The 26120-nt window shown below is 45.7% G+C and overlaps 1 protein-coding gene across 2 annotated transcripts in view; it reads right to left on the reverse strand.

Moving 5' to 3' along the window:
- TP63 (tumor protein p63) overlaps window positions 1-26120 on the reverse strand; it is a 68274-nt gene that overhangs the window by 2933 nt on the left and 39221 nt on the right. Inside the window, exons 3-10 of one of the 2 annotated variants that reach the window (XM_010176250.1) lie at window positions 17365-17551; window positions 15546-15661; window positions 15118-15227; window positions 14698-14834; window positions 13582-13664; window positions 12504-12640; window positions 1156-1313; window positions 55-199 (exon numbers count right to left, since the gene is read on the reverse strand). In XM_010176250.1, coding sequence (XP_010174552.1) covers window positions 55-199; window positions 1156-1313; window positions 12504-12640; window positions 13582-13664; window positions 14698-14834; window positions 15118-15227; window positions 15546-15661; window positions 17365-17551 — 1073 coding nt within the window. The remainder of the gene's footprint in view (window positions 1-54; window positions 200-1155; window positions 1314-12503; window positions 12641-13581; window positions 13665-14697; window positions 14835-15117; window positions 15228-15545; window positions 15662-17364; window positions 17552-26120) is intronic. The other variant, XM_010176251.1, reaches the window with a different exon arrangement.

The raw sequence follows: 26120 nt of genomic DNA on the forward strand, positions 1-26120 counted from the left end.
ACCTGCTTTCCCGGCTGGTGGTAACCGTGCGCCGGGCAGCCTGCACCCGCTCACCTGACGATGCTGCAGTCTGTGGGGTACGGAGGAGGGGGGGTGCAGTGGGATGTTGAAGGCATGGAGAGGGGAGGAGGCAGCGCCTGCGTGGGGCTGAGGCCATTCATGTCGCCGGTCATGGCCATGTGGGTGCCCATCATGGGAACTAGAGGAGAGAAGAAGGAGGAGCACATTGTTACCCAGGTGTCCCTGGACCCCCGCTTTGCCCCCAGCACAGCACCAAAGGACAGCACCCGCAGCCGGAGCAGCTTTAAAGCAAAGCACTCTGTGGAGTGAGCTCATGGGGAATTTCAGGCAGGGCTGCAATGACTGCGGAAGGACCAGATGACAGACAGTCCTTCAGGAGCTCTCCCCTCACTGGAGCAACTGTCGGTAGTGCTGCCACTGCCGTGTCACCTTCCCTGACAAACAGACTCGGTAGAAACCTAAGCAAGCCGTGGGCGGCTCGGCTTTCCCTGCCGCGGGAGAGGAGTGGGACAGAGCCAGTGGAGTAACCCAATACAGAAGCCAAACAGCTTTGTTTTCAGAGACATTGAGAGCACCCGAAGGGGATCAGCAACAGGTGTGGGCAAGAGCCCAGCCCTTTTGAAATTAGGAAAAAAAAAAAAACCCAAACCAAAACACCCCAAAAAACAACGAACACAACTCAGTCCCCAGAACCACGTCTGTCATCTCGGATTTACAGGGCTGCTGGGCACTCTTCAGCAGCCAGGAGGAAGAAGGTTACAGAGCTGTGAAGTGCAGATATCTCCTTTGAAACTAAGAAGTGTCTTAATTGAACCCAGGGAAAAAAAGTTTGCTAACATTTTCATCTCCTCTGCTGGGAAAGGAAGAAGAAATAAGTCTTGAAAGACAGATGACAGTGCAGCCAGACAGATCTGCAGAAAGCAGCAGCTCTGCTCACCCCTGCGAGGCTCAGAGCAGGATGCTGAAGCCTTGCCCCATGGCACCGTAATGAGCAATATTTGGCTCTGCAGGTTCCCAGTCAATGACTCCAGGCTCCCCAGCCTAACACTAGCCACTTGGAGATGCCAAGTCTCCTTGCCCAGGCTAGCAGGGAGCACACATGGAACAGAAGAAGAAGGAACGAGGGTTTCTTACTGTTGGTTCCCATGCCGTCGGGGATGGTGGTTGGGGTCAGGGCATTGCGCTGCTGGGGGTTAATTAGCTGGCTGACCGAGGGCAGCTTGTTCATGCTGTTCATTTTGCTGAGCGGTGGAGAGTTGGAGCCGTAGGATGACTGCGACTGCATGGAGGTCCTGCAAACCAAGGAAACGTTAGGACAGGAATCAGCAGTTGGTTGTTAAGAGTGTGCATCCAAGGGGCTACATTTCCTGTTTGTGGCAGTGGTGAGTTACTGATAGTGAAATTGCTGTCACCATGGCAGCATCACAGATAAAGATCGTTGGAGAGACAGTCAACGAGAAATAAGAAGTTTCCCAGGTATTCTGAGCATTTAAAAAACAAATGGTGAAATACCCACAAAGGGAAGCTTCACTTTCGGTTCAAATTTTTTCTTTAAGGAAGAGTTTCTACGTAAGTTTTTCAGTTGAAAAGAACGTATGCAAAGCCAGCAAACAGCTGCCAAAACTCAAGAAAAGTATTTTTAAGTTAAGCTTCCCTTGTGGTCAAAGACTTTTATGTAAGAACAAGAACTGAGGAAGCCATCTCAAACCATCCTAACTACCCCTAACACCTGACTGCAGAAACAATTTTCAGATTGAGTCACACTTATCACCTTGATTTCTCCAAAATTCCTAGTTATTTATATAACGAGGTTGTTATCAGGTGTACAGGTGCGTATAACACCCAGAGGCTCTTTGCTCAGGACAGACTCCATACACCTCAGGGTATGGTGAGATGGTCTGAGCTGCCTGAGACAGACACACAGCTTTTGCCAGTGTTAAGGAGAACCTGGTATCCAAACCACCCAGGCTGCTCGCTAAGAGTATCAGATTCCTACTACCACTCGACAACAGCACTAGCCTCCCTCAAGTCCAGACAGCCCCAAACTCCATCCAGCATATCCATGAATCGGAGAAGCTGGCTGGCGAGCTCCCCCCTGCCCAGCCCCGAGGGTCCCAGCTGCAATCCCTCCTCGTAAGCGATCCGGAGCGCAAAGCCCAGGCTGCTTCTGAACAGTGGCCCAGTACCCAGATCGAGTTACGGTTGCGGCATCCCATCTGGAGTGGGGTCTTATTTGGGATATGCAGAAAATGATCATTAAAGCAGGTCCAACAGCGCAATTGGCAGAGCTTTGCCATGCCACAAGAGAGCGGGTTTTTCTTTCTCCGACACCAGGGACATTTGCAAGACTGGGCAGAGGCGTTGGGGAAGCAGGCACACTTCCAAAACACCACGTACCCTCACAAGCTGTGCTTGCCCGACGGAGCAGAGGTCACCCCGCTTGCCATGGAGCCTGGCACTCGTTCAGTCATATCACGGTGACCTCGCGGTGAATGTGCAAGGGCACATTCCCATCTTATTTCCCATTGGGAAACTTGTTTGTCTGGGTATAACTGGTTACACCAATTCCTGGGAACTGGCTTTCCTTCTATGCAAAGAGAATAGTTATTACTTCAAATAAGCAAAGTGCAAAGGAAAGAAAAGGCTTATTCCTAGATAATTTATTAAAACCTTCAGCACTCAAGGTCGAGTTTCGTACAATTACATTGTCTCCAGCTTCCTGCACTTTTAAGGCTTGCAGTGTTGGGTGGAGAAAACATCTATGCTAACAGGCTAGAGTATCTAAGGCCCTGAAGAAATGTTACCTAATTACACAATTACAAGAGGTACAGAAGGGTGTGAACTGTCCTTTGGCAGTGAAGATGCAGGACAAGATCCAGCAAACTTCATAGACTCAAGGAAGTGGAAAGCACAAGAAGCTTCACAAATTAATATTAACGATGGCAGCAACTCCCAAGGGGAAGTGAAACCAAGCCATGAAGTTCAGACCCAACTTTTCAGGGTGAAGGGATGATTCAGGTCTGAGGTTTCAATTCACCAATTATAAAAGTTGAGGCCAGCCACGAAATTCAAGTCAAGTTGACACCACCCTTAACCCAAGAGGCTTCTGGATTTAGGACCAAAATAAATTTTTCTACTTTACAGGTTCAGGCACCTATCCTAACTGAGCTTCAGCTGAAATTAACACACACCTTACCAAAGCTAGTTAGAAGACTACAAAATACTTAGGGGATTTTTTTTGTTTTTAAAGCAAGGAAACAGAAGCCAACCCAAAGCACCCTACATTATAGAAAACAAATGCATACTTTAACACATAGCTTAAGGACTCCATTCTTATCTTATTAATACTCACAAGAATCAAGCTCAAGTGAATAAAACAGGAAACAAAAGGATTTTTCTTTGTACCCATACTCATTTCAACTAAACTACTCCATCACGTGAGCAGACATGTAAAAGGTCTAGAGAAAGCCATCTAGCCAAAGGAAAGTCCCAAGATAAACCAAGATGCAAAATTTTATTGAAAATTAAATGTCACACATCAATATAGCAACAGCCTCAGAAGCACAAGAAAATGTTTTTGGTATTAAACACACAGACTACATGATGTTTGAGGATTCATTTAAAATAGATTGCTTTTTTCTCATTTTTTTTTTAAAATAGGTATTATAAGAAGGTCATGCACAGTGTTTTTTATTAAAATTATACTTGCTATGTCTCAAGAAAGATTAGAAGTAGGAGCATTAACATTTCTTTGATACCAATGCCAATGAAATGCATTTTAATATCAAGGTATAAGGCCTTCAATTAAGAGACTATTATACTTCTTGGAACAGTCTGATACAAAAGGCACTGAGTCACATTCTGCAACTGATTTGTCTCTCTTCAAGAGGCTATGTAATTATTTAGCCAATAACATTTGTAGTTATGCAAGCTCGTATAAGGGTAAATGCCTCTTATGCTTCAAGGCATATACTGATCATCTCAAGAGGTCAGGAAGAAACTTCCTTCACCCACATATGAAGCACAGTTCAGTTCACAGGTTACCTTGTATAATTCTGTACTTTCCCAGCTCACTGGGTATCAGTCCTTCACCAGAGGTAGGAAACTGCTTGGATAGACCAATTACCTGACTCAGTAGACAAGTCCTAAAGTCCTCATTCACATTAGATGAGCACACCATCCTGTAAGCAACCTTAATGCAAATGACATCAAAGGTCATTAAGTGCAAGAATAGAGCAGCTCAGGCTCAGAGAGTTCAAGACTTCACCCAAGCCCCTAGAGCCTACAGTTTGTAGCCCTGAAGAGCTAGAACTAGTCACAATGCAGAGACCCAAATGGAATCAAAGTGGCCCAGTTCTGGGCCTGCCTTTCCTTATGGTAGCCACATCAAGTGCAGCAAGGACTACATCCAAAGTTCACACGTGGTCAACAAGCTCATTGGCAATATTTTTTTCAAGTAAGGTTGCCCACTGGACTGCCTAACAGTGGAGTGTCACTGATGTAGTCTGGTAATGGCACACAAGTGACACACATGATGCTCAGTGGTACTCATTCACTTTGAAGGCCCGTGAAGTAGGACACTAAAAAGCAGAGAGATGCCCTTGCTCTCAACACCTCCAAGAGCTTCTACTCTCAAGCAAGCAATAGTGCATCTTTTCAACCACAAAAGTGGTTTGTATGCTCAGTAACTAACTGGGAGCATGGAAAGGAAAAGCCCTGATGGTCACTAGAATCACAGAATGGTTTGGGTTGGAAGGGACCTTAAAGATCACCCTTGTTCTAACCCCCCTGCTGTGGACAGGGTTGCCAACCACTAGATCAGGCTGCCCAGGGCCCCATCCAACCTGGCCCTGAATGCCTCCAGGGAGGGGGCATCCACTAGGCAGACAGCAACTACAGCACAGAGACAAGGGTGGTGATCATGACTCCCCTTGGATTTCAGGTACGGGAATTTCCCAAGGCAGGCGGTCGGTGCAATCTGCTCTCCAGAGAATGGAGCTGTAATACAGGGAGTGGATATACATCAACTAGTTGATATGGACTGATATGATGTGACTGATAAAGCCCAATTTGTCTACTTGATTATTCCTTAAAAGGAAAATACTTACTTTTCTGAAGCCCCAGAGATGACAAAGAAGCAATCAAAAGACAGTTGGGAAAAAGTTTTCTTATTTTATCTGCAGAGGACAGACTACAAAACAACTCTAATTGGTTCCACCTCCAGGTTATTTGATAAAAAAATAAAAATAAAAATGCACCTTCTAAGATAAACACCTAGTAGCTGGAGAGCAAATCAAGTCACCATTAAGACCAGTTTCACAATCATCATCCTCTTATAGGTAAGGAAGACAAAGCAGAAAGCCTTTCCAGAGGACAATGGGATCCAAATAATTTACATTTGGTGTTTGGTGGAAGTCCCAGGTGCTCTATTGCCCACAATAGTACAAGAGATTTCCCAGTGATCTGACCAGATGATCAACTGGAGCATGAGCTGGAATCTCCTGGTGTGGTCCTTATATCTTCTGGTGGGCTGCCTCTTCAAACTTGCTGGTGGACAGGTCCTGGAGCAGAGCTCTAGGTATAGATTAGTGTGTCCCTGTTGCAGTGTTTATGTATTGCCATCCACAAGCAGACAAGACCAAGATCCAGGAATAAGCCTTCACTGAAAGGACAGACTGACAGTGCCAAGCATAATCCTGTGTCTGGGCTGCATTCGCAGTTCTGATTCCCACCTCTCACATGGAAAGGAATACTATTGCCTTTCTTATCTCAAAGAATAAGGAAGAGAGCAATAATTATCTGCTTTGTGATCTCAAAGTACTTCCTGGAGTTTCCAGGCAAAGTAAAAAGGCACTTAATTTAGTTAGTTTTACACAAGGAGCGATGGTAGAGCTGCAAGTGTATGAAATAGTCACTGCTAGTATTTAATTATTTATTATTTATACTTAATCACAATTTCTGGGGCTCTTCTCCACCAGCCCTCCCCCACACCGCTATGGTAGAACAAGTCTTGCTAAGGCAACGAAAGAGATATCCAGAGATGGGATATGGCTCTCAAAGGAGATGTTATTACGAGTCATCACCTGCTCAGATCACAGCTCTGCTGCCTGGAAGCGGATGATGTTATGTTCAGAGATAAGAGTCTTCTCCCACTGCATCAGGCTTTTTTCCTTGGTGGGTGGCCAGGAGGCCCACTCTGCATTTGGGAGGCACCTTCTCTTCAGGCTGTGCCTAACCACAAGTGTGTCAGAGCTGGGTTTGCACCTGCCCCAGATAAATCCAGCATGGACTGCACTGCAGGCACACAGGTCCCCATCAGTATTGTTCCAGCCCCCTGTGTTTCTCAGGGGCTGCTGATCACTGGTATCTGCAACCAAACTGTGGTCCCCAGCCAATGCTGATCTGGGCAGACACCAGCCCACAGGGAGCACCGTTCCTGGTGTACCTTCAGTAACTTTTTCACATTTCTTTTTCCTGCAGCTGTCAACATCAGGTGGTTCCTCAGGAGAGATGCCACTGCCTAGGAGTGTGGGTTGAAGACACTTCTCAAGAAGCATCAAGGGCTGTTCTTCATGTAAGGGTAACTGAGCACGTCTCAGTGGGGAGAGCCACAGCACATCATGCCCACCCTCAAACAGCTCTTCCCTCATCACCAGTATCCACATCTAGTGCCATGCTCAGCAATGCCAGGTTAATTCCATGGCATGTTACGTGCCTGTTGATTGTTCCTCCTTTGTGCCGGTCTGGGCTTGACATACAGAGATTAAGTTTCCAAAGAGTTCAAATTTACCTTGTCAAGCCCCATACAAACAGCCTTTAGAGGTAGAGTTTGATAGAAGCAGTGTGAGGATTTACAAGTCCTTGCTGAGAAACAGTCTCCTGCCCAGAAATTGCTAAGCCAGGATGCACTTCACAGACACAATGAGCAAAAGCCACTGGTTGCAGGATTAATGGACAAGGTGGGCATGGTCTGAGGCCACTTGGCTGAGTCAGGTGCAAAAATATGCTGGCACCACTCTTCTTTGATCTGTGAGGTTTGTAGAGGTGGGGTAAAACATAGCAGGGTTGATGAAAACTCTAAAGTAACATCTAGTAACTGCTGAATGTCTGCGAGGGAAGGGCAAGCTCTGACCCCTTTTCACATGAGCAATTTTGGACACTCCACCCTTTACACCCTCAGCAGCAAGGGGACAGGGACACTGGGCACAAATAGATGTCATTACGCAGAAAGACTCCAGCCTCATGTTCACCTTGTGCAGCTCAGCCCACAGAGTCAGTAGGGACCTTTCTAGGTTCAGCAAAGTTGGATTAATGCCAGCGGTGCTGGTGCAAAGTCAAAGTCACCCACTCTTCTCTACATTTTTGATGTATTTTAGATCAGACCCTTTGTGATTAGAAATAGAGGGGATTATGATTAGAAAAAGGGGAAACAATTCATGATGCCAAATTAGTGAGCATATCTACAGGAAAAAAAAATTTCTTACCAGTGCCAATCCATATAATTATTACTTTCCTCTGTCCAGCAGTACAAATACTTCATCTACTTGCACTATTACTGCATGACCAGCATTAAAACAGGCTGAATTGACTATTACAGACTGTTTCAACACACCCCACCCTCTTCCATCCCCTCCCAGCCCATGAACACATTTTTAATTTAAACAAGACAAAAGCCATTTTAAAATTGAGACCTGCTCAGAGAAACCCTGCCGAGTTACACAAATACAGAAGTAACAGGAAAGAGTATGAACAGGTTACAAAACCTGGAAGAAAACGTTACACCAAGACAGACGACACTCTGGTTCCTGACCTCCCATTGCTACAGGCTACAGCTAAGACGTCTGTAGAAGTGTCTGTTGTTTTTGCAAAGTTTGAGTCCCTTCAGGAGATTACTCTCACTGTTTACTCTGTTGTTATCAGGCTGTGTATTTGCCCCACTGTTCCTAGTCCCGCCAGCTGGGCAAAGCCACCCCAACAGCTCAGTTCTTTATGGATATACTGATGGGTTTGGGGGGCTGGAATGTTTTAGGATGGCATCGGTCTGTTTGGGAGGGTCTCTCCTTGAGTCCGTGAGTTCACTCCTGAAGCAGGCCGAAAGGAGACTGTAGAGAAGGAACCAGAGAAAAGAAAAAGATGAATGTACAGGACCCTTCACCAGCCACCATGAGATAAACAGTCACTTTCCACCTTCATGATCACAGTATGGGCTTTGAAGAAGGGGAAAAGCAGATGTCTTAGCACCCACAGTGAGGGTATGCAACAGGGAGATTTAGAAAGCCAGAAAAACCCAGGCACAAGTGAGTGCTTGGCAAGGAAAAGAAAATAACTAGTTGATAGGGAAATCTGATTTCTGTGTCCCAGTCTCATGGTGCTCCAAAACTGTTCCCAGAGGCAGTGACAAGAGGAAAAAAGTGCTCATCCAAAGGGGGGAAAAGAAAGAAAAAAAGAAAAAAAAAAAAAAAGAGAGAAGCAGCTTCCACTGAGCCCAATTTAAACTTATGTTACTTAAAAACCAGAAGCTGTTGTAGGGGGAGAGAGGATGGTGCCTACAGTAAAAGGGCCATATTGATTACATCTCAACAAAGCTGGGGGACCCTCTGCACTAAAGCTGAGGGGTCCCTGGGGCCACCAGTTGATGTGGAAGGCACTGCACTCTCAGAGCCAGCAAAGCAAACGCAGCACATCTTTTTATACCTAATCCCACACTTTTTCTTGCTTACTTTAATTTGGCAATTCTCTAGTGAGAAGGTTATCCAAGTGCCTGGAGTTTACAATACATGCAAGCATAGCAGTGTAAAACCAAACCATGCAAAAATCCACTATTAGCTTCCACACCAAATATGAGAATAATTAGGTGGAGACATGAAGAATACCTTCCCCACCAGCCCCCTCCCCACAACAGCAGGCACCAGGATCTTTGCAGCTCCCACCTCAGCTGAAGCACTCCAGGCACTGGATAGCTTGGCTCTGTCATATCTCACATTTGTGAGGTTAATTCCCTCTTGTCTGGATAACGAGCTGTTCTGCTCACTAGACTGGAAGACAGCCCATGGGCTGGTAGCTGCAGCCCTGCTGATATGAGAGAAACTTTTGCTGGGATATAAGAACCTGCTGGGACATAAGAGCCCCCTTCTTGGTAGCTACTGGAAGACTGAAATCCCTTCAATCATGCTATCACCAATTCAAACAGAGACTGTTCTGAAAACAGTGCTCAGCAGGGTGAAACCCACCATGGGAAATTTTGTTGAATATGAAAAAGTGCTTTCCAGTGAAACCCTTAGAGACTCTACAGATACTCCCTGGGAATATTGGTGGTAAATCTATTTCACAGTAGAGTATTGAAAAAACTTTCCCTCCTCAACAAGGCACAGGCCACCTCTGGTATCTCTGGCAGCAGGGATCTTCTGGTAAATCTGTGTTTTAATCAACGGTGGCAAACCATAAAGAGGAAGTCTTTTAAATAAACATGTGTGCTGCTGTTCAAATATGGGCCCCATGATCTGGCAGTGAAAAAGGAAGAGCAAAAACTGCAGCTGAAAAAAAAACTTCCCACCTATGATCATGAAGGTATTTGGCAAAACAGTAAATAAGAGAAAACCATGCACAAAGGAGCAATCAGAGAGAGGAGACGAGACAGAGAAAGATCAAGGTCTGGCATAATGAGGAGCATTGTAGTATTTTTGGTCATCTTGTGGATCACAGAGCTTTCTGCTTGTCACCAGATTTGTCCTTTTTATTCCAGAACAGTAAGACAGTTGCATCTGCTGGCCTGCCAAAAGCAATGCTGATCTGTATGTGCAGGAGAACAATTATACAGTTGTTTTCCAAAGTAACAGATTTATTTTTTTAAAGTTACCTTTCACCATGATAATCTCATCCTTGCTCTTCCTACTCTTCAAAAATGATGGAGCTTTCCACATTGTAGGAATTAAAGGGAAACTTCTTCCCATAAACCTAGAGAGCTTTTCTACATTAAGAGTTGCTCAGAAAGTGAACTGAAAAATCAAGCAATTCCTTCATCAAGGTTTGACTAAGGAGAACATGTGGATGCATCTCTGTTTTGAGAATAAAGAGCCAAAGGCAATTGACAAACCTCCTGGTCCCACAGAGCCCTGGTAGGACCTACAGCTTCCTGCACATACGAACCTGGTCACTTCATACATACTTCCTTAGCTCCCAGTTTTAACATACACTTTGAATGAAAGCAAGCTGAGACTGACTTTTGAAAGTACACCCCTACTTATAAAGTGAAAGGCATTTTCTTTTAAGGCCAGAACAGACGCACAAAGGAGTCACCATGCTGCTGAGTTTGGCCAGCCTGGCAAGGAAGCAGTGGCAGGACATCTCCCAGCAGCGTGCATTTTGCTGAACGTGCTCGCACGCAAGGTTGCTCTTACCCAAACCAGTTCCCACAAAGTGTCTTTTTTCTCCATTCTCACATTGAGACCTGAAGCTCCTTTACGATACTTTTTTTGGGTGCAATTGCACCTATGAGCCTTTTCAGCCTAAATGCCCCTTGGCCCTGAATACATTCCTTCAGAAATGAAGGCATACCTTGAATTATCAAGGAAAAAGTACCAGAACCCAACTGCACCCTAAGAAGCTATTGCTTGAACATGCATTTCAGCACAGAGGACCCTGCTTGATGGCAGGCTGTCGGCGAGACAACTGCAGCAGCTCTAGACAAACACTGAAAGTTATTTTTCTCCCCACTCCTGGCATCCTTAAAAGCTCTTTATCTTTCTCCCCAGTATCCAAGCACACTCAACAGCTGAGAAAAATGAGTCTATAACTGGACAAGTGCCACAAGACATGCTAGAAGAAGTTTAATTAAATTAAATGGCTGGACTCATACACACTGGTCTTAAAGGTAACACAAATACCAGCCCCAGTTGCCAGGAACCCATCCTATTGATACAGGAAGAATGAAAACAGTAATTATGGCAAAGCAACTGTCAGCACCAAGTGAAAGCTGTCATCTGCTGCCATCCATTTGTGCTTACAAAACCATTTCTCAGCTGAAATGGCTGTAGTTCAGGTGAAGCTTTGAAGATACACAGCTAAGCATGCAAAGGCCACAATGCCTAGCAGCTAGTAAATACAAGCCACAGTATATAGAAACAGTGCAGATGACTGATAAAATTCTCATTATTATGTGCCTCAAAAAAAAAAAAAAAAAAAAAAAAAAAAAAATCCAGAGCCCCTGGATGCTCCAGCCATTTTGGCACAAGGCTTTTTTTCACACCTCCACAAGACTCCAGCTGACACTAAAAACACACAGGTCGAAATGTGAACACATGCAGTGATCTGGCAGAAAGCCACGGTATTGCAGAAGTCCTGAGACAAGGCCAAGGCACCGAAATAAATCCCTATAGGCTCAAGTGGGACTTATGTGGAGCCTTGGCCTCATGCTAACCTCTGCAGAGGAATGAGTTGTACCCACAGCCTCTTGACGTGTGAGCTTACCAGCAGGAACGCGCGAGATCCTAAGCACTACCGCTGGTGGCTACCTACAGCCCGGGCGGCTATTTTCTGCCACCCGATACAGCAGGTGAAGCAATGCCCATGAATGACACCGCTTACGATCCGACTGGGACGTCATTCTCTGACCCAGTCTCCATAACTGCAAAGCTTTGGGAATGGAGTGGAAAATGGAAACCAGACACTTATTTGGCCCCTCTTCTTCCCATCCTCCTGCCACTTACACCACCCAAAGTACGCCTGGCGCAGCCCTGCCAGCCAAGTTCAGATAGGGACTACGTCTGCCCAGATGGAAAGTTTCTCATGCGCAATGCGGAGAGTAAGTGACAAGGCAGAGCTTTTAAAAACACTTTAAAATTGTACACATAGAGTCTTTCTTTGAAGTGCCCACAGGTTACAAAACATGTTTCATCCTTGCTACCAAACTTTCAGCTTCTCTATAGCTGAGGAACCTAGAGTATTTATACTCCACTGAGACTCCAGCCCTCCAACAGCACCAGAGATGTGCAGCAGTGAAGTCTGAGTGCTTGGCCGAGCCAGTGCTTGCAGTCCCAGCTCCACGTGCTTTTGCAAGATGCTCAGCTGGACACCCTGGAGAAGGTGTGGAGATGGCTCCACATTTGCTGACGTTCCCACAGAACAGAGGAGGGAAGAGCATACCTTGCAAGCAGTCAGGACATGCAGTTGGGGAAGAAGCACTGCTTTGTCCCATTGTGCAGCTCATGAAATCTAAATCTCAAACTCATAATTTCTAAAGTTCTAGTCCAGAAATTTGGCTTCAGTCAAACTCCTGGCATCAACTTCTGCCAGCTCTGACCAGGGGGATAACAAGCAGCTATGCTGTTGGAAGGGATTTTGCCAACACAGTACTCTGAGTGCTTGGCCCTTGGTTGAGCACCACATCCCTATGAACAACTGCAGAAGCCTTCTGTGTCTCTCTCCTCTCTCCCCCTTCACACTGTCCTCACCGCACAGGTCACTGCAGGCACACTCATACTCACTGCTTCTGGAGCAAGTGCTGGTGCTGCTGCTGTTGCTGCTGCCGGTAGGTCTCAATTGTGTGCTGTGGAAGGTACTGCATAAGTTCCAGGGACTCTTTGATCTTTAGTAGCATTTCATATGTCTCCCGTCCTCTCACCTGGATCATGGGAAAAAGAAAAGGAGGAAAAGAAAAGCTTTAAAGGACTGCATCTAGAGTGACAGCCACCTTAGGGAGTTTTAGATGAAGTCAAGTAAAATAACCAGAGTTGGATGCAAATACTCTGTTTATGCACACGCAATAAAAATGCTGAGCTTGTGCTAAAGGTCCAGCAGATAATGTTGAATAGCAATAATCTGACACTGCAGGTTAATTAACATCTTGGGGTTGTCATCTGGCTCGATGCAAATATATGCCAACTAAAAGCAATACTCTGATCCAGTCTGTTAGACAGAAAATGTCTTTACCTGCCCCAGATTTAACTAATTTTGGTGTTGAATCTTACATACCTCGAGGAAAAAAACAGTACTTGAATTTGAGCGTTGGGTTTGGACCTCCCTTCTCCTCTAAGCATACCATGGTTTGTGATTTATCCAACTAAATGTGGCTCAGGGGAAGCAGCTAAATGGCCAATTACAGATACTTCTTGCCCTTTCTGATCCTACACTTAACACAGTTTATTTCACTTCTATCACTCCATGATGATGGTAATACGCAAAAAAGTCACAGAAACATCCACCTTTGTCAGCAAGACAACCCCAATTATCTCTAAAGAAAGCTCAAGCGCCACAGACCAATAAACGACAGAGGAGGAAACCCAGTTACGTCTCCAAGACAATGTTTCCACCAAGACAGACAGATCACTTGGGATATTCTCATACACCTTGCACAAGCCACTCTCAGTCAGCAGCTAACGGGATTTCTCACATTTTTTGTCTGGAATATGTATTTAAAATAGGTAGTTCTAGGGATTAAAAAAGAATTTCCACATCCCATCCCCACCTCAGTTTTCTGTGAGGTCTAGGTGAGCAGCTGACTTTCTTCAAGTCACTGAGGAAGATACTAAACACACATTAAATGTAAAGACAGAGAGAACTCACCGGCAAGTATAATAGCTCGTCATCTGGGGATCGTCTTTTTTTGATAGATGTCATCTGTATGCCATGAGTTCCTTGTCGAAAAGCTGGAAGAGAAAACCCAAAAGCATCCCATTAAAAAAAACAACCAACCAAACAAAAAAACCCCCCAAAATCCCCACCAAACAGGAAGAAAAAGAAAAGAAAAAAAGAGAAATACAAAGAGAGACATGGAGTGCACAGCCAGCTCAAATCCGCAGTGCTCTGAAAGGGTCTCTGCCTCAGCCACTCCGGAACTGTGCTTGCAGCTCCTGGCTCCATAAGGTGGACATGACTTTGCAGATGTTGGGTGGCCATACCTCCTGAGGAAACGCATCAGCCAAGGAGCGCTGGATACATGGCAAAAGCTGTATCTAGAACAAGCACTGGCTCTTTGCAGGAAAGACTATGAGTTTTGGTATTACAGTGCTCACAAGCTGTTGGCAGAGCAGTGATCCACGAAGGCAAGATGACAGGTGGGGAGCACGCAGAATCCAGTGCGGAAACGAAGCCCCCCTCCAACCTGCCTCCTGTTAAAACCGGCTGCCTTGCTGTGCAGTCTAGTGCCATCACTGAGCATACATGGGAAACCAAAACTGGGTTTCCACATCTTGCATGTCTGATGAGTACGTTGCAGTTCTTGGAGCACAGAGAGAGTCCACTTGCCAGAGCACCTCCAATGCATAGCAGGGTTTACATGCAGTCTTATCTAGACCCCTGTGGCTGGAAGACACATGCCACAGCACAAGACACAGGCTAGAAGGAACAGAGAACAGCAACACAGTCCCAAACAAGCAGTAAAAGGTTCAAAAAGTGGTTACAGAGTCCCAACCATGTACCTTGAGGGTGGCAAACAAACATCCCCTCCAGTCACTGCTGGCAGGGTTAATCTAACACAGGCAGAGCTGCAAGGGAGCCCGCAAACCAGATTGTCAAATGCTGTTTTGTGAACACCAGCTAACTTTTCAGGCTGATTCACCCAGGGAGAACAGACATCTAACACCATCCTGCCTCCAAGCCCATGCACAGCACCGCTGCGTCCCCGCCGCACACCCGGTGACAGCACGATCTGCAATCTGCCCAGCTCTGCCAGCTACTTACGGCGCTTCGTACCATCACCATTCTTTGTGCTGTCGGAGACCTGCTGCTTGCGGATGCTGTCCTCGTCTGCTTTGCGATCTCTGCCTGGGCAAGCACAAATGCGGGCTTCAAAACATCGGCGGCCCAAGACTTGCCCACTGGGAAGAGAAGTGAAAGAGGAAACGTCAGCTGGCAGCTCAGATGCAGGCCTGCAGCATCCTTCACCCTCACATCAGACTACGCACAGACAGACCCAAACCTCCCATTTCCCAGTCAGGATAACCCAGGTGCTGGGCAACTCCTGCCTGCAAAGATTTAAAAATATCCTATGGCCCTTTGCATTAAATTGTCCCTAAGGACCTTGCAATGCTGCCCTGAGCAGAAGAAGAGCCAGGAGGCCACCTCAGAAGCAAAGGGCTATGCTTGTGATGCACTACTTACTCTCTGGTTTCCAGTGTCACAATGATGAGGATCGGGCGACGGTTCATCCCTCCCACGCAGCTACTGTTACACATGAAGTTGTACAAGACTGTTGTGAACTCTGTACCAACCTGGAAGAGATAAAGAGGATGAGCATAAGAGACGGTGTGGTGGAAAGCTCTGCTTTTTCCAGGCTCTGCTCTTGTACCGCCACAGCTGTGCTACAACCAGACTAGCATGAAATAAGCCCCACCACAAGGCTTCCTTAATAGAAATTAAGAACTCCTGCTCTCAACGGATAAAGCTAGTGTTTAAAAGCTCACTTCTGACAAAGAGGAAGAAGAAATTCATTGTGATTAGGATAGGGAAAGCACAAATTCTCAACTCCTTTGATGAGTGTTACAATCCCCACCCCTTTGGGATGTCACAACCCTAAGCTCACAACATACCTGGGGTGGCTCGTAGGGGACCAACACACTCTGCCTCCCGGTGATGGGGTCTTCTACATACTGGGCATGGCTGTTCCCTTCCACCCTGATCAGGTGGCTGGGAGGTGCAATCTGCCCTGCAAGGGCAAGGAGGCAAAAAAACAACAGACATCATTCAGTGAAGCAAGCTCACACAGAAGGCAGCAACATCTTCCACCAAGGGAAACCCACACACCTGGCCCCAGAGGTCTATCAGAAACACGTCTCCCAGCCCTTGAAGCATCCCTTCTGCCCGCTGCCAGACACGCAAGGCAACACAGACTTTTCTCAAGCTCACGCTGGACACTTGTGAGTAAAATTGAACATGGGCTTCCCAAGATCCCAGGCTGAGCAAGCCCAAATATCAGCTGCATGGCAGCTCACAGCAACTCTTTGAGCAGGTAACTCCATGTGGATTTTCACACCAACTGAAAGCCTCTCTTTTCCTCCCTCTAGTGTGTACACAACACAAATCCATGAGTCTCAAACTCTACTCTTTCCACAAACAACTGCTAGCCTGCTTCTGTTCCCTGCCATCAGTCTTGATCCTAAGAAGCTAAAAAAAGATTCCAGCAGCAGGAGAAATACACATTTAATTAACAGTCAACTTAAAAAAATCATGTTTGCTTACAGAAGGGAGCATGATCTTTGTTTATATGTCCCTTTCTAGTAATTTAAAAAAATAGTTTTCTTCCTGCAAATTTTCTTCAGTGTTTCTATGACATACAACTAAATTCTGAGAAAAGAAGCCTTTTATGGGTTCATTCAAAGATCGTGTGTTTGAAATGTTCATTTATTCCTTGAAATACAGCGTATTTCTACAGAAATAATTATTTCAGAATAAGAATTAAAAATTTTAGGTTTTTTTCTTTCCTAAAACTCCACCACTGAACCAGGTATCAATCCTCAAAAAATCCATTTCTGTTGAAAAAGCACTTTCTAATATGAAAAACTATTTCAAAGAACTGTCTCACTTCACTCTGATTTTACACTGTCAAGTCCTTGCTTATTTTTGGGCTTGTCTAGCTGGCTGCATTGTAACCAGCAAAGGGATCCAAGCTAACTGAGACATCCTGCTAACTGACACCAACTGGTGGTTTTTTTACAGTAGGAGATAAATAATGCACGTAGAATAAAACAGATGCTCATGTGAACTTATGTGAACTTAAGTGGCCAAGACAAAATAGTGCCCAGCCCATGAGTTTGCAGAAAAGCCCAGGACATTTTTAAAACAGCTGCTACTTCACTAACATGAGGAGAAGTAAGTAAAAGATTAAAACATTAATATTGAACCGATAGTGCTAAATGTACAGGAAGGTTGCCTACAGTTGATGCTGGCACTTAGTGTTATCCTGCTAGAGATAAACAGCCCCGCCGTCTTTGAGGCGTGGATTAAGGACTGGAGATGATATTGCATCCTGTTACTAGATCCCTGTCCCAGCGACGTGGAAGCTCATTCCTGAGCACGAGAACAGCTGCTTCTCATCGCGGGAGCAAAAGCGGAGCAGGGAAAGGCTGCCAGAAGGGCACTGCCTGCCATGGGGACAGACATCCATCCAACCTGGGCAGGCATGAGACTTATTTCAGTACTTTCTTCCCAAGGACGTGCTTGCACAGGGACAGCTAAAGTATAGTATGAATCTTGCTGCTAAGCACGGGAAATAAGAAGCTGCACAAGACATTGCAGGGAGGTCTGCTTCCAGAGGGTTTGCTGTGAAGCTGCCACCAAATCCCTGCACTGACCACTCTTCAGTCAAGCAACTTTGGAGAGGGACTGCCAGCAAAGCACTGCCCTCCTTACCCTCATTGAACTCCCGGCTCAGCTCGTGGTTTGGGCAGCGTTTGACCACTTCGGTGACATGTTCAGCTTTCTTGTAGACTGGCATAGCCCTGATGACAGCTCCCTGAGGCGGTGGGGTCATCACTTTGATCTGGATGGGACATGTCTTGGCAATCTGGCAGTACAGTTTTTTCAGTTCGGTGGAATACTGGATGGGGGAAAAGAGCAAGAGAGAGTCAGGACATGCAGCTAGGGGTGGAGGCATGCCAGAAGGATGCAGATGGGTTGTACATGAAGCTGAATGCACCAGCTACTGCACATGCATTGCATTTGTTCATACAACAGCTACGTATCCAGACAAGTGGCAAAAACCCCAGACCTTTACCTGTTTTAGAATAGCAGAGTATAAATCTACATTTTAGTCTTCCCAAAGGCAAAAAAGTCTTCAGATAAAGAGCACTACTTTTACATGAACAAATACAGTCTTTATTTCTCTTGGTGTGCCCAAGAGAAATAAAGGCTGTATTTGCTCATGTAAAACACCCCCTCTTCCACATTACCCACCTAACAAAACGGACACTATTCTTTTCACAACACTGTATAATCCTGAAAGCACTGGAAACCACACACAAAGTGTTTCATCCTGTTTTGTAAGAAGCCCTCCTACTTTTGTAGAGGGATGAAATAAAAAAGTGAACCTTGGAATCGAACAGTACTTGAAAGCAAGTCCCCAACAAATCTGGGAGTTGTACTAAAATCTGACATTTCAGTCATCTTCCAAAAGCATCTCACACCTCTGCAGCAATCTCTGCACTTCTAAACTCAAAACATTATGTCCACAAAAGAGGTTAAAAAAAAAAAGAAGGATTTTTTTTTTTTTTTTTTTTAAATAAAAAAATGTCAGAAGGACTGAATAGCCCAAAGACCAGGTCCACTGTGAGACCCAGAGCACAACCAAGCAGCTGGCTCCAAAAGGGAGGTTGTGACCATGCAACAAATACCTGAAGCAGGAGATGCTCTTATTCACTGTGCTAGTTTGGAGCATATTAGATTCCCTCTTTTAAAATGCTCCCCACTAAAGCAATAACAACAGTGTAGCAGGTGTTAAGCAGTGTAAAGGTTCACACCTGGAAACCTTTACTCAGCAAAACATCGAGGCATGGGCTGAAGTCATCGGTTTCTTTCAAAAACTCTCAGTGAAATAAGGGCACATGCTTAGCAATGTAACCTGAACCCATTTTTCTAGAGGTCCTTCATGAAGGAGACTCTCCAGTCTGTTCTGCTGTACAAGTTCTTTCAAAATATGGCAGTTTTCATCAGTAGCCCTCTCCAGAGACATTCAGTTTTCTCCTGGTGCTCAGACATGCGCGAGCTCAGAGTTCTCCCAGTAACTCTAACCACGTAACCCACAGGAATTGCTGGCATTTCCCCACTTCCATCTCTTCGGTTCTTGCAGAGAAAGAAAAGTGAAAGCCCCAAGGTGGTTTTTTTCTCAAAAAACATCTCCAGCAGCCGTGGCCGACACAGCCCCGGTCCCAACTGTTCAAACAGAGCACCAACAGGTTCATACAGGTCGAGAGCACAACTTGGCCATCCACCCTGCCAGGATGGGAAGAGCAGGCACACGCATGGGTGGGTGGCGAGTGACGTGGCAACAGAAGGATTAGCTAGCGATATTCAGGGATTATTTGCATTTCAAAGTGCACATGTTGCTAACATAGGAAAAACCAAAGTTGGGAGAGAGACACTGGGAAGGAGAGAGGGATTAAAAATAAGCCAAACTGGCCCCTTCTCTCCTCATTCAACACCACCCTTCCATATGGCAGAGAAGATGCTACAGGTATTTAAGCTAAGGAAAAAAAAAAGTCTTCAAAATGCAAAGGCCAAATTGTGCAATGTATTTTATGTGCCTGCAGGCTAGAGATTAAACCCACAAAGGATTTACCCAGCCCGCGGAAATGGGGAACATGCCAAACAATTACAAAAAAAAGTTGCGAAACAGATCTAGATGGTGATTTATATCATACATCTTTTTAACCTGAAATTCCTTATTGTTTTTTAATTAAAAAGCAATTCCTTACTGAAGGTAAGAGTGAGCTCACTATGTTGTCTTTTCATCTCAAGAGGTAGGAAAAGAATCATTTATATTTGAAACAGGAAGAAAATTTAGAAAGCATTGTTTCCGTCAACACATCAGTTTGCCAACAGCACCGTGAAGGTTTCAAGGACAGAAAGCCTCAAAAATCTCAAGAAGCTAAGTAATCACTTGAATGCCTTAACATCATTGAATTGTAAAGAAATTGGGCACCCAAAGGCAATGGGCTGAAATGAAAGCATAAATATGGAAATGTGATGGCACGGGGAAGGCAGAACACACGCCAGGAGCCGACGTGTCCAGTGTCTGCAGGCATTCGGAGAATTGAACAAATGGAAGGAGATACACACCCCTTGGTCATGGATCAGAAGTGGTGGTGTTGACTGCAATTTTATGTATAATATCTTCAAAGACAGAATGCTGAGGTTACAAGAAGGGAAAAAAAAAAGAAATCACTGCTTTTGGAAGGACAGGAGAGGTGCCCAATACCAACATGAATACTAAGGCTCCAAGTCAAACAATGTGGCCCTTCTACCAGCAACGGAAGGAATCTGCTCCTCGTCCACCTTTCAGCACCCCAACTGTCAGATCCCTTTGGCTACAAGCAGCAAGGAAGGCATCAGACCTGCAGCTTCAATTCACAGCAAGCAAACAGCCAAGGGCTAACAGGTTATGATCAACAAGGCTGTCCAACAGAGACATATATATGGTCACCAAACAGGGCGGACTGAAGAGCTCCAGACTCTGGCGAACACCTTGAACTTGTCATGTTCAGAGAAGGAGGGTGCCCAGTAGCCCACGTCTGCTCTGGGACATGGTCAGGGCATGGGGAGGCAAGCAGCAGCACCCAGCAGAGGTGGACAGGACAGCAGGAAGCCTGTGCTGCCTTTTTGTCACCCGACTGCAAGAGGAGTTCAAGCCTCATGGGCACTACAGAGGGCTCAGGGCTGTGGCACATCGCCATGATTTCACATCTACCTCAGGCACAGCCGCCCGTGAGCGTGCAATCGCTCAGCAGCCGGTCATTTAACACTGGTGTAAATCTGTCCACAGGGTACCTGCTGTCAAACAGTAAGGGGCTTGAGTTTCCCACCCCGCCAACTTTGCTGCAACCGTGGGTAACCTGATGCCCAGCCATCTATTGGCATAAATAGATGTGAACAACTAGGTCATGGCAACTTTGTACTGGACTGGTGATAATCGCTATATCCAGGGAGCAAGACAGGATATTGTATATAGATTTCAAAGCAAATAAGCATCAGAAAAAAACCCTGAGGCAGGAGCTGTCTGTGCATTCAGAGAGTGCCTGCAAGCAAGGTTCACCCCTCTTGGCATAGGTGCCTCTCCCCAGCAGTCCCCAAACGGTCCTACCTCACAAAAGGTGACAGTCACCCTGCCCACCACTGCGACAAACGCTCACTGTATGAGAGTTAAGATCATGCAACTAGCAATTCCCAGAAAGCTAGAGCACGACTATTAATCAACTCACTTCTGTTACTTGCTAGTGTAGAAAAGTTAAAATAATTAAGAGCAAAAAATATACCAAAAGTGAGTTTGACCCAGTCAACAAACCTGTCCTTTAGCAAGATGACAGTAGTCAAAATCTAGCAGCAGGAACAAAAGCTGTGCCAACAGCCCAAGGAGTGTAAACACCACTTCTACCAGATCTATGGACCAGAAAGTTATTTAAAACAAAAGAGCAGAGCCTGGAGACGTGTTACTTGTTTGAGAGGGAGAGGAAAGAGCTTTGGCTCGAACTTTTCTCTGGGGTTCGAGTGCTGCACATCATGCCCAAGTAAGCAGACTTCAAGAGATCGCTAAGAACATCAGTGATTTTCGCTTTTTGCTTAATAATATGCTTTAAAAGCAAAGAAGAAAACATTCCAGTGCCTGCAGCCCTGCCCTGCCCACCTGCCTGTGCAGACGTACTGTATTACCCACTCTTGGCACCTTGGCTGGTAATTCAGTATCACAATACGCACACGCCAGCTACCATCAGGCAACACCTGTCTGATTTCTCAGCTAGCCCCTTCTCCAGAAGGTGTGTCAACAAAGGGTTTAAAGAAGAAAAAAAAAAAAACAACCAAAAAAAACACCCCACCAACCCACACTTTTCATCTCTCAAATGAAGAATTTTTGCTAAAAAGGAGAGAAGTCTCCTGGGAATAAGTGCTGGGTGCAATACAAGTTGCAAAGGCTTTTCACCGAGCATCAAAAACCTGCAAAACTCAAAAAAATCTCTAAAACCATTCAAAACCCCTGAAAAACTCGTGATGCAGCAAAATCCCCCGAGCACTACTTTGGAAATCTACCTCTAATATCAGTCTTACCATCCAATCTAGCTGAGGGATTACAGTTCCTAAGTCTTTAAAAGGAGCGGGGTTCAGCCAGCTCTGCGAATGCTGATGGATGTCAACCTGAACGTGATCCCAGAGGCTGGCTTACGGTGTGACAGTTCCCTGAGCCTCTTCTGCTCAGATCAACAGGTCTTTCAAATCTTTTGCAAACTTCTTTCAAGAAGTCACGTTTTAGTTCAACTCAGTTAAACACTACATTCATTTTACTTGATGTTTTCAAAGCCGTCGGTCAGCTATGCTTTCTCCCTATCAAACCAACTCCAAGAAGGGGAAAAAACCAACAGGTTAGAAGAGTGGGAAAGCAACATTTACTTGCACCAAAGAATTTGCAGATGAGAACAAGAAGTTGTAAAGAAATAGAAAATCACCTGCATAAGGTTTATTCATTTAGGAGAAAAGCAGCAGTGAGAAGAAAGGAAGTCACCTACTAAGAACAAAAAAATAAAATAATAAAAACGATTTATGCATGCACCTTAAGTGTTTTTTCCCCTAATGAAGTGATTTAGCTTTTCATTCACAAAAATCTGTTGAGGGCATAAGGGAGGACACCGGATACACGTGTGTGCACATGCACATGCATTATTAGGAACTGACTTGTACCCAGAGGACGCTCAGCAGGGAAGCTCAAGAAAAGCTCTATGGAATGGATGTCTCCTGCCAGATTTAACCTTCTGCTCAGCATAACTTTAACCCCACCGCTTACTAGTTGACTTGTTGTGGCTCCAGTTTGAGGTCCTTTATCTCATCAGAGAGCTTGCTGCTAGCAGATGTAGCAGACATTCAAACCACAGGCATTACAGATAAGTCCAGTAATCATCAGCCCCAATGTGCCTAGAGCCACCACGCATGACGACAGCCCCCAGACTCACAGCCCACTGCACCAGCAAGATGTGCCTGAGAGCATCCTCCACCCAAAGGGGAAACCACCCAATGACAGACATGGAAGATGGGAGCAGGAGGGGACACTGATGCAGCCCCAAGCGCTTTGCAGACATTTACCAAACTTCTCTGCCTTAGGACAAAGGAGAAACCATGTCATCCTCTTTTCCCCTTGGGGAAGGGCAGCGATTCACCCAAGGGCATCTGCCTTTGCAGAAACTTCATCTTCCCCTTGAGCTTCTCTGCCCCTCCCCGTCCCTGCTGCGCGTGTCCCGCGCCTCGCCAGGCGCGCACGAAGGGTGCTGATGAGCTATTAAAATCCTTCCTCCCAGCGCTTTTCCCCAGGAGCCGCAGCCAAAGGCCGCCTGTTGCCACCTGTCAGTCGCAGGGATTAATTACCTGCGCCGGGCTGGGAGCGGCACATTCCTCCCTGGCCTCACCCTCTGAGATGTTGACACCAGGCAGGTGGGCCCCCGTGTCCCCCCAGCCAGCAGCATGGAGGGGACGGCGGAGGGGGACACAATCCATGAGCTGTGTGGGGATGGGCAGCACCATGAAAATTGTAAAAGAAATGGGAGAAGCATCGAGGAGTGTATGGGTGCAGCTCCATGCTGTCCTGGGGCAGGCAGCATTCCCAGCACCAGACTGGACACCAATGGCAGCTGGTACCGCACCTTGGATACCTTCACAGGAAAAAAATAAAATAAAATAAAATAAATATATATATGTATGCATGTTGACCTGCTTAGGTAAACGGGGAAGGGGAGGGGTGGCAGGGAGGAGAAGAGAGAAACATAGCCTGCGGACAAGGATTCAGCGGGACGGTGCCTGGTGTGCCGGATCCCCTCCCTGCGTGCGGCCCGGCTCGCCTCTCCTCACCGGCTGTGGCAAACCACAGGGCTCAGCCCATGGGCAGGGATTTGGGAGAAGCGGTGCTGCCCACCACATCGCTGAAGAAGGACGCTTACGCTCGGCTGAGCTGGCACAGCTCCTGCCTTGTGCTATCGTGTGATGCAAAGGGAAAGAAAAGCAGTTTTTTCCCCTCTGGCAGATGTGGAACTGTGTGCACAACCACCTACTCACTTTGGCAGAGAGAGCCAGCTCCATGTTCTCCCCTCCACGTACAAACCCCTGCGATTTCCTCTGCACTGCGCTCCCGTCCAGACCCCCACCACCACCCCACAAACGTCCATCCCCAGCCACGCGCCCCCAACGCACCCCGTCTCAGAGGACGGGGCTGAAGCAGGCTGAGAATAGGGTGCACAGGGACATGCACAGGTGATCATGCTGTTGGAGACCCCCTAGAATCCCCCAAAATATTGAATTCAGACCATCGGCTAGATTCTCCCATCTTCAGGAAAATGAGACCATTCATTCATGTGACAATACTTCAGCATCTCACTTGAGGCTCTCCAGAGATTTTAATTTGAAATTACCTTAATCAGGATGTATTATCTGCTTTAGGAATACTCCTAACTAATGTTGCCAGCAAAGCCACAATGATAACAGAAGTAACACTGGTATTTTCCCAGACTACTTTTGCACTGTGAAACAGTTGTAAATTTGAAAACTTTAAACTCACGGGCTTTTACTTTTCATCAACAAATGAAGACCTCTTCAGGTTTGTCTTGGAAACACATTTTTAAACAACAACAATAACAAAAAAGAATTAACAGAAAAGTATCCTGTTTCAAGAGAAAAAAACACTGATGGAAAACTTTAAAGGCAAGCTGGGAATTAGTTTTACACTTTTTTTTTATACAAAGTGATGGCTATAAAGGAAGGCTTCACTATGTGACTTTGTTATTTAAGTTCTCTTCCTTTGCTACCCTGTTTTATTTTTAAAATCTTTTTGAAATTAATTTATTTAAAACCCAAAGATTCCTGCAGTCAAATGACCTTTCCTCATGTACCCAGCTGACACTCTGCTTGTGTATCATACCCAGTTTCTCTGCCAATTTCTAAACTGAAACTTTAGCAATACCAAATAAGTTTCAGATGCTAACAATGTCTAGTAATTTGCATTTCTGATAGGCTACTTCGCACAGGAAATTTTTGAAGTGAGGTGAAGGTATGAAACTAGAGAGAATGTGCTGAAAACCAAAGCTGAGCCAGTGCTGAACATCATCTTCCCTTGCAGGTTGCAGTAAGTGCCCACTGACAGTGGGATCCCACGTTACAAAATAACGTGAGAATTTTCACTGAATTAAGTAGCTTCCACAGGGAACATTTATTTTATGTTATCACCCAAAATCTGAGGTACACTCTCAGATACCTTCTTGCAAAGACAGGTTTACACGTAGGCACAAAACACCCCAGACTTATCCCAACAATCCCAGCATGGTTCCCTCTGATGCAATGCAACTGGCCAAAGCACACGCGCCTTGCGAACGTACCAGGCTCTGCACGCTGCACTGATGTACACAGCATCAGTGTCTCCCAGCTCGCGACTCTGCTCATCCCTGTGAGGTTATTTTTGTGAGTGACATTAACACAGCAAATTTACAGTGTGGTAACTCCTTCCTTGGAGGACTTTTCTTTAGGATTATTTTGCAAATAAAGCCTCCCATGCATGGGGCTGCACGCCGCATTGTATGCTCCAAGCATTGGGAGTTTTTTGGGTTTGGTTTTGTTTTGTTGGTCGGGTTTGTTTGTTTGTTTTTCGTGTGTATGTGCATGAGAGGGCTGGACACAGGCTCTTTTTATCTTGCTCAACTTTCAGCCTCTCAAGCTGATATCTAGGTCTCCCAGTGACTTCTGTATTACCAGTACAGATCATCATAAGCAACCTGTTTGAATGCCAAAGAAGATGTAACACTAAGAAACACACGCTGTAGGAAGTCCACTCTCATGCTACCCAAGCTTACCTAAAGCTGAGGAAGCGTTAAAATTTGGCACAATAGTGAGGAGTGAACAAAGTCAGGCTAAAACATTAGTTAAAATTGGATTTGAAAAACATCTGCTTTAATTATTGAACATTAGTGAGCCAATAGAATTTGAAAAGAACGGTCTGATTCAACTTGTATTTTAAAGGAAAACAGAAGTTTTTTATAAAGGACTCCAGAAATGAACTGGAAATAACATACTTGGGCTCCTGACAACAAACCTACCCCACCACATACTACTCCTGACTCACACGCCTCAAGACACTGAGCATCAGAACGGTCTGCTCATGACTGCTTTAAGCAAAGCCCAGGTTGGCCATTTCAAACCTCCTCCTAGCTTGGCATGGGGGGATTAAGCCTTCTTACAATCATCTGGCTCAGGTTCAGACAAAGAGGAAGGCTGCCGTTTGCTTCCTATTAGCCTCCCAGATCTCAGTTGTTTCGAGTTCACATGTTCCAGCATGCTCCATCCTACCAGCCAAACTCCGAAAACTCTAACCAGAGGAAACACTGTCTGGAGTAATCAGACACCAACCTTTAGTGCATCTCCCAGTCACTTTT

This window comes from Antrostomus carolinensis, unplaced genomic scaffold, assembly GCF_000700745.2.
Source record: "Antrostomus carolinensis isolate BGI_N321 unplaced genomic scaffold, ASM70074v2 scaffold13059, whole genome shotgun sequence".
Taxonomy (NCBI): domain Eukaryota; kingdom Metazoa; phylum Chordata; class Aves; order Caprimulgiformes; family Caprimulgidae; genus Antrostomus; species Antrostomus carolinensis.